Below are 8845 nucleotides of genomic sequence, written 5' to 3' on the forward strand. Positions count from 1 at the left end.
CTAAATCTTTTATGGCTAACGTCTAGTCGAGATGAAATGATAAACAAAATCTTTGAAATCTTGAACATGATTGAATTCAAAACTTAACTACTGATATCAGCAGTTTGATAGTCTTTTTTCAGTAGAGTCTCCTACTTTTTTTCGTAGTCAGTGTGTGCACCTACGCTTTTATTCCTTTGTTGTTTTGCTTATTTTCCAAAACCTTTAGTAAGGCAGGTCAAATTCTAAATTAGCATAATAGTAGGAATAAAGTGATAAAGCTTGCAGTCATAATATTTACAATCTGTCGCTGTTGTTTCTCATTTCTCGGGATTTATTTGAAAACCTTGAACGAAAATTGGATTTAATGTCGTAAAATGAATGACATACACGTAGAAAAACTTCGGCACGCGAGCTAGTCATGCATGAAACATACGTTGCATCTCGACCCGAACAACGGATTCAATATAACGTGTGGTGTATGTAGTATATGGCCATTGTTTTGCAAATAGTCTGCGAGAAGTCATTCGTATGCTAAATAGGCAATGGCTATGAGGCTTTCATAGCGTAAACTTTTGTGTTGTTTAAACAAATGTCAAATCAGGTTCCACTCCCAAGGGGACCTGATATAGGGTTTTGATTGGTCAAGGGAACTTAAGGGGTTTATTGCCTCGTGCCAGGTAAATCAACGCAGTTTCGTTTTGAGTCTGTAATGTGAGGTTCAAGTCTGGCTGAAGAAAGAACGACATCGTAATGTGGTTTCTCTTCAAGGATTCACACTTACGGATAACGTTTGTGTTAGGGTTTGTTCTGAGTGGAGTTTTCAGCGGAAACGATGACAGTGACATCGACGATGAGTGTATTTGGGAAGACAGGTGAGTACAGAATTTCGCTAGAACCGGACTTAACGCAGTAAACATTGCGTCGAAATAAATAATAAACCTCTCAGTTGATTTTAAAATCTCTTCAATCCTTAAAACATCGGAGTAGCAAAAGTCACGAAAGGATTTTGAAACTAAATCAATGCAACAGAAATATTATTCGCTAAATCCGTGCTGAGATTGGATCTGTGTTTTCAACTTTTCTTGCCCTGACTCTACTATGTTCATTGTACAAAAAGCAATACGCACTTCAGCTCCTTTTCAGCAAAGTGAAGAATCTCATTTAAAAAAAAACAAGGAGAGAAATTTTTTTCATTTCTAAATCTTCACATTCATAACATTTCGAATATCTATTAACATCTGTTACGATTTCACTTAGTTTGTTAGCCACCTTATCTTTCAAATCTTTAGGTCCTAATTTTAATAGCGCTGACCTCTTACAAGTCCGTTCCATCAGCATCGATGCTAACTACAATTAGATTTTAAAAATTTGGTCTTAGAAAAATTGCTTCGTATCAATCTTTTTAAATCCGTGCACCTGAAATAACCGCCAACCGACCGGCAGCACACGTGTTGTAAATCTTTACGGTCCATCTATGTGCTGTATCGTTTTTTACTAGGGCACGTGTGCAGGTCTTTGTCCAAGGCGAATTCATTGTTTTCATTTACCACAATAACTAAACAAAACCATATATTGAAATGCTTTTTCAAGTGTGCAACGTGTTCGAGCTTAAAAACACCACGTTCGTAAATGGACGCCATACTGACTTTTGCACTATAGCACTGTTGCCGAATTGCAGTGACTGGATTGTCGTTGGTTCTAATTTTGACGTCCATAGTAGACTATTCTGGTGGCCGATCATGCAAGAAATGAGGCAATCTATTCAGACTGTAAAGAAATGCTTTATTAACTGATTGCAAACACCAGAAAATCACGATAATTTAATGCAGTTAGTCCACGGGGTTCCCTTCTCTTTCAGAGTTAAACGAGAACGATTCCACGGCTACACGAACAGGAAAATCACTTAGTACCAATTCATTAAGCAGCTCTTAAAAAAATATAAAACGCTTTACTTAGTAAATCTTATAAGACGTTAAATACAAATAATATAGTAATACGCACTGAATTTTGAATTGAATGAAGGTTTGCTTTTGCAAGTGCGTTTTAATTTACAATAAAATGGAACAGCAGAGACCTTAGTTAACCTTATCGTTCGACAGACAACGACTAATGGTTTTCTGTGGCTTGAGATAGCAAGAAGTAAAGTTGTCTTTGATATCAAATGATTGAGAGAACGGTGATTTTGAACAGAGGTAAAACTTTTCGGATTTAAGTGCTTGATGACTTTAGTATTTAATTGAAATTTTTCATATCATAATGGAAAAGTACTTAGTAGATTTCTCAACAGATAAAACGTTATTGCTTCTGTATTCACAAAGCCTTATATCTTCTTAAGAGAATATATCTGTGAAATAAAACATTATCTAAGCTTGAAACCTAGCACATCTTTTACATTTGCTTATTATTTAAGTTGAAAAAATAATGAAATACTTCGTTAAAAAATTACAAAATAAAAGTCTGTGTTATTATAAATTTCAAGTATTTGGAGCAATAAGATGCAAATTTTTACTCATTAACTCATTTATGATTGATGTGTTTTCGCTTCACTGCGGAATTTTCATCCAGATAAATAGAAACGGTTTGTTTAATTTGAAAGGTTTTGTTGCTTGGCAGTTATCACGACTTGGCAAATATCACGACCAGATCAAACAAGTGTTTATTTTCAAAAATCGCAAACAACTTCGGGTCATGTGTATTTTGAAAAGACGAAACTACCTACGTCGATGACACATACATTAAATTAATATCCTAAAACAACGTTATGAATGGTGTGTGCCGTATCACACTTTCACAATTTTCCTTGTCCCTTGTCCATTTAAAAGATTCAAGTGCAAAAATTGAATTAATACACTTGAGAACCGTTTCCCTTTTTTGTTAAAAGTAACCAGCCACTTTTAAAAAAGTTTTTATCGTTACATTTAAGATGATAAATTCGTTAAGCAATCCTTTCTGTACACAGGAAAAGAATGATCGTTGAAAAAAAAAGTCGTCCCAATCTTTCCCGCCCTTCTCGATTTCGCCGGCCCCACTTTTTCATGGTGATCTCATAATAAATGAATACAGAAAAATAATTTTTCTCCTCTTAGAATAAAGGATTATTCAAGTGGGATAAAAATTGGTTCGAAGGCTAGGCTTTCAAACTTTGGACCATTTGTGCATAGTTTTCCGTTACCACATGGTAAAGGATACACGTATTCAATTCCATTGCACGCACATCTTGCTATCATCTTATTTGTAATGTCTGTCCATTAAAACACTGATTGTACTGCCAAATCAAGGTTTTTGATCATCCTCATATGACCTTAGTGCACACCTTTCTAATCCCAAGTTCATATTCAGTTTTTTCTTATAATAATACCACATGTTGTTGCACGTGGTTTATAAGTCAAAATTTTCACATGCTTTGCATCTAATTAACCCATCACTTTCGGTCAATGGCTTAGCCAGTTTTCCTCCCACAAAATCTCAAAACCCGAATACACTTTGCGTAAACCGCTACTTTTTAAATTAATTATTAACGTTTGATTTCATTCGTTACTGCTGACAAGAGAAAAAATTTGACCCAAAAAATATGAAAAGTAACTACCGAAGCTGATAGCTCAATTTATGTACAGCCATTTTACTGCAGTTTTCCATAGTCTACAAACTCGATAGCTGTGAGCTGCACCCTGAAATTTGATTTCGCTGGTGTCAATCAAAAACGATCAGTTAGGTTCTTGACTGGCGGCAGTAAAAAAACGACAATTTCACAATTATAAGGAAAACCGCAGTAAGCCATGCAAGTTAACTTGTGCACGTCAGTGACAAGTATGCTCCAGACTAATATATATTCTGAACTGATATTTGCCAAATAAATTTCATTTTGCGTTTCATTTGTTCAAAACATGTTTTTGGTTAACAAGGACGTGTGAAAACAACGCCCATTGGTTGACGTCACAGAAATCGTTTTTAACTAATATTCAACAAATTTGGACTATTTCACTGTGCTAAAACTATATCAGTTGGTTAACGCGTTTATGTGTAATTGAAGAAATGGTTGTGGAACTTTCGATACATGGAGAGGAGCTCAACTTTTATGACTCGTGCCAAATATCACGTGACAAATTTAACTCTGGCCTCATCCAGGAAGTAAGCCACTTCCGCTACCCATTGTCGCCATTAGCTATTCCGAGGTTAAGGGGGAAAAATGGGTCGAGTGTGTCTACTTCGTCCCCGAAAACAGTCCCACAATGCACTACAATTCCAACTCGACCCAGTTTTTCTTCATCCTCGGAATGGCTAATAGGTAGAGACAGTTCTTGATTAATAGAGACCTTTAGCATCGTGTTTACCGCTAACCGCTAGGAATCAGGCCCCGAAAAACGCTCGAAACACGGAGAAACACCCGGCATCAATGAAATTTAATATGGCCACTCTTCCAACGACAACCTCGTTATGACGCCTTGATAAATGTCTAAAATTTGAAGGAAAACGCCTGACGTCAAACTATAATTTGAGGTTTGCAAGGCTAGCAAGAACGTCTTGCTAAAGGTCTCTAATGTTGGCTTTTGAGTGCTAATAGTTTATGACGATGTTTCATCTTTCAACAGGAGTTTTCGTGGAGACAAACCACCCTCTGTATTGAATGCACGCACAGAATGCTCCAAAGGGAAAATCATTTGGCACTATCCTTACGGTGGTCTGCGCATGTCTTTCCATCCAGCACAAGTCAAAGGACCATTCAAGCTATGCTTCACGTTCACATCTCAAGATTCAGGAATAAGCGTATTCCAAGAGGGTTTAAAGGATTTGACACTATTAAAGGGAAGCAAGGGTCCAAAAACTCAGAAAAACATCTGCGTATCTTCTTCCAAAAAGGACATGGTTTTGTACATCGAAGCATCGGAGAAAGATGAACCCATGATGAACATGGATTTTTCCGTACTTCCTTTAAAGAAAAAACACCATCACAAGTCAAAAGGTTCTTCTTTTTAATTTTATGATGTTATGGTTTCCATGACAATAGAAAGACAGACAAGCGATTGCTGTCTGTTTCCCGACAGTGCCTCGGAAACACTTTTATGATTTGACATTCATCAACAACCAAACTTACTTTGTCGAGACGAAGATTTTGCACTGCAATCTATAATACCAGCGTAAAAATTGATTGCAGGATTGGCCACTCATTAGCGTTCTTCCATCGAGTTTTTGGTTCCCGCTTGCGTGCGCTAATTAACCAATCAGAGCGCGCGTTATATTTTGGCTCTTTTAAGTATTCTCGTAACTTTCTTTACAGAAGAAAACGGTGAAATTGTAAATTTAAAGTTATTATTTATCTATGATTAATCATCTATGATTACATCACTTTTAGCGTGCAGACCCTGTCGATATGATAAACTTATCAAGTTGATTTGCAAGAGTGACTTTGGTAAGTGAATCTTTATAGTAAGAGTCCATTCTAATGCGGATTTTTTCATGCACCAAACTTAATGGGGCAGGGAGGATGAATTGGAAACGCGATGTCAACAGCTGACCAAAAAAACGAAGGCTCCCACATTCTCAGGTGTTGGGAGTCGAAAATATTTATTACTTTACTTGATCTGATTGTTATACTTTAGCATAGCAAATACTACTTGTACCAGAATCTCATAATTATTGAATAGAGATTGGGTTTATGATAATATTTCATTTTAGCAAGCAAGAGGAAACTTGAATTTTTTTTTCCAAAACATGCGGCAGCTAGCCGCTATTCCCCCCCCCCCCTGAGGCTTGTACGTCACTGATAAACAAGCGTTTATAATTATTGCTAGTTAATTTATAATTTATTGAAAAACTGATTCTATTTCAGCGATTCGCGGCTACGTCAACTCATCATTTGTAATTCCCAACACACACTTCATCCAAGCCGATTTTATTGCTCAAGACCTCATTCAGCAAAAACATCACATCTTCTCCGAATCTTCCAAAGAACAAAAGTACAGCAGAGGCCTCGTCAGGCTGCCATCTGGGTGTTCTTGGGGAAAAGGAAAAAACAAACTACTCCTGATAACTGGGGATATCCAATCAGGGAAAGGCGCAGTGATGACGTGTTATACACGTGACAAGGAATGGCTGAAGCTAAAGAAAGACTATTTCAAGCATCTTTGCAATGTTTTTAAATAGATACATGTTTATATATATATATATATATTACTTGGTTACATTATAAATTAATTTATTTATTACGTAAAAAATAGTTGAATCAAATTCAAAATCTATTATATATCTTATTATATACATCATGCATGGTTTTCAGAGATCGAAATTCGATGCTCTTTATAAGTTTGATCATTATAGAAAATCTTTTGAGATCCATTCAAAATAGGTAGATTCGCAAAACCAATTTGGTTTCAACTTCTATTGCGAACCATGGCGGTGACGGTGCGGTGACGTCAATCGCATGGCAAAACGACTTCAACTGTAGACGAAAAGCGGTTCTATAAAGATTTTTCTTACATTTTCTTTATGACAAGATTTTTTGTTTAAAAATTAAAGCTCTAATTGTTCCTGGTGGAGATTAAATCGTTGAAAACATTTTCCGCTTTATTTTTGAGGTTTTATGGAGAGTTTGATCAAGGAAATACGTCACAGCTTAAAAGCTCTATAGTCAGAAAGGTATGCAACGAAAAAATCAGACCAGGCCGTCAGAAATGACTTGTTCAGTAGCATGCATCCTTTCCAAACAAAGTCTGTTAGGCAATAGGATATAGTTATAGTCCAGAGGAAGAAGCAGGGCTATCCCAAGTGTCTTTGCGAGCTTATTATTGTTTTCTTTGGTTTCAACCGGTTTATGTGCATCTTTTTCTAATGATACTTCTGCTACTACGAATACTAAGGTTTTCATTTAGCATTTCATGAAGACATGTTCGGCTAATTTTTCAAATAAAAGTAGTCATTTGCGTGTGGTGATATACACTCTACTCAATTATGATTGATGGAAAATATGTTGTATCTTACTCACGATGCATTATGGGATAGCCATGATCCTTCTCTAGGTAGTCCATCAACGTGAATACATTAATAATACCGTAAGGAATTAACATTTGTGTACAATGTACAAGATATTCTAGTACAAATAAGATGAAAAAGGGGGTTTGCCGGGCAGGTAGAGTTCCTATAAGGAGACTATTTACTACTAAATAGTGCAAAGTGTTGCACACTTTTAGTGTTTGTACTCTACTGAAGTAAAAAAACCTAGGTAAAAATTCTAGCTTAAACTCTAAATACTTATCAAAATATATTCTATTATCATTATTATCTCAATTAAAGCGTAGAAGTTTATATGATATTTAGGTTGAAAACTCAACTGTATTACATTTATATACAGCTATAATTTGAAAGACTGAACTGGCATAAAGACCCAGGCGTTGCTCCTGACGCATGCGAGCAAATGAACTGATGAAGAGCTGATGAACCTTTGAGTATAATTACTGAATATATTCAGAAGTTACAAGTAAAATAAAATTATTGGTAAACGAAAAGCATGACTACTGTTCACTGTGCATATTTCGAATTTGCTTCATAAGGCACTTGAAACTAAAAGTCCTACCCTGGAGCCCAGAGGTTATTTATTTATAGTCATTTTCCCTCCAGAATTTGTTGTTTTGACGGAAAATTTCACCAGCGAGCACGCGCGTTTTGGCGCCAAAATTCCCGCCTAATCCACAGGGTAGCCCAACAAAATAGCAACAAATGGCAAATTCACAGTTTTTACTTTTGGTGGAGGGGGATGGGTAGTCGGCTGTTTCTCCATCGCTACGCCCCGAGTCTAGTATACACCTACTCGGAGCGAAAACCTAGAAATGAAGAAGAGAAAATTTGTCAGTATTATCCCCTATAAAGCAACCCACTCTTTTCCGCGCATTCTTGGTAGTAAAACCTTTGTAATACTTACCCCCTCCCCCCTCATAAAATTTCTGGACCCGCCGCTATGACACCAATTCACTACCAGAATAGGTCTTTTGCAACAAAAAGTCATGTGCTGATATATGACTTTGATAATGAATCGATTTTAGCTAAAGGCCCCTTGGGGAAGGCTTTACTGGATGGCAAACAAACTTTAAACTGCTCCGTATCTTGAAATCAAAAGTATCTTATGAGGGGAAAAAAGTATTTTTGAAAAGGTTTTGGATACAACTTTACATATGGTATTCCAGCAAATAATCTTTAAATAAAGGATCGAAAGTCCAATTTTGTTGCCATCTGCTTGTCAATCTATTGCAAATAACCTATTCTTCTTCAAATCCATTTTTCATATTAAAGCTGATCATTCCATAATTCGTAGTTTTCGCTCCTTTGTTGGGTCGTGGTCACAACTGAACTAGGGCAGTGTGTGAGCGATATTCTGAATCGACTAAAACAGCGAAAACACCGACTTATGGAAGCAGACCGGCTATTTCTTATTCAGAGGTAATTTACAGTTACGGTTCAATTCCTTCAAGTTTCCGGTTAAACGTTAACCGAATGAGAAGCCATTTCCCCATCATTTTCCCGTTTTTATGGGTTTCCTGTGGTATTGGCGACTGTCAGCGCTACACTTACATTATTGAAAAATAATAAAAAATTGTGGAAAAAATTATTAATTAAACGTTTATTTAGAAAGTTTTATTAGTTTCAGAAGCGCGATATTAAGATTTCGTCACATATATTTTTGTTGCTTGTCACTTGCTTTTATTTCTTGCTTTTAAACTGGAATATTTTGACCGTGAGGGATTGAACCTCTACACAATTTTCCCGCCAAAAATGCATTTTCTAAAAAGCTGGAAGTCAGCTATTACTAAGAGGAGAAAATATTATAAAATCAATTGTAAATTTATATATAAGAATGGACTTTTGGTTCCCATCG

General features: G+C 36.2%; 1 protein-coding gene across 1 annotated transcript; it reads left to right on the plus strand.

Annotated features, from left to right (window-relative positions):
- Positions 1-520: 520 nt before the first annotated feature.
- LOC116295376 (meteorin-like protein) lies at positions 521-7481 on the plus strand. Its single transcript, XM_031703174.2, has 4 exons — positions 521-854; positions 4572-4942; positions 5333-5389; positions 5810-7481. The coding sequence occupies exons 1-4, from the start codon at positions 733-735 to the stop codon at positions 6121-6123; spliced, it is 864 nt and encodes a 287-aa protein (XP_031559034.2). The 5' UTR covers positions 521-732; the 3' UTR covers positions 6124-7481.
- The last annotated feature ends 1364 nt before the right edge of the window (positions 7482-8845 follow it).

The sequence above is a fragment of the Actinia tenebrosa genome, unplaced genomic scaffold (assembly GCF_029948245.1).
Source record: "Actinia tenebrosa isolate PJP-AT-01 unplaced genomic scaffold, QUT_ActTen_1.0 PGA_scaffold17__23_contigs__length_9995812, whole genome shotgun sequence".
Classification (NCBI taxonomy): domain Eukaryota; kingdom Metazoa; phylum Cnidaria; class Anthozoa; order Actiniaria; family Actiniidae; genus Actinia; species Actinia tenebrosa.

Coding starts and splice junctions, on each gene's coding strand:
- LOC116295376 (XM_031703174.2), top strand. CDS start 733: ATGTGGTTTCTCTTCAAGGATTCACACTTACGGATAACGTTTGTGTTA. Junction 855..4,571: donor GAGTGTATTTGGGAAGACAG/GTGAGTACAGAA, acceptor ATCTTTCAACAG/GAGTTTTCGTGGAGACAAAC. Junction 5,390..5,809: donor GATTTGCAAGAGTGACTTTG/GTAAGTGAATCT, acceptor ATTCTATTTCAG/CGATTCGCGGCTACGTCAAC.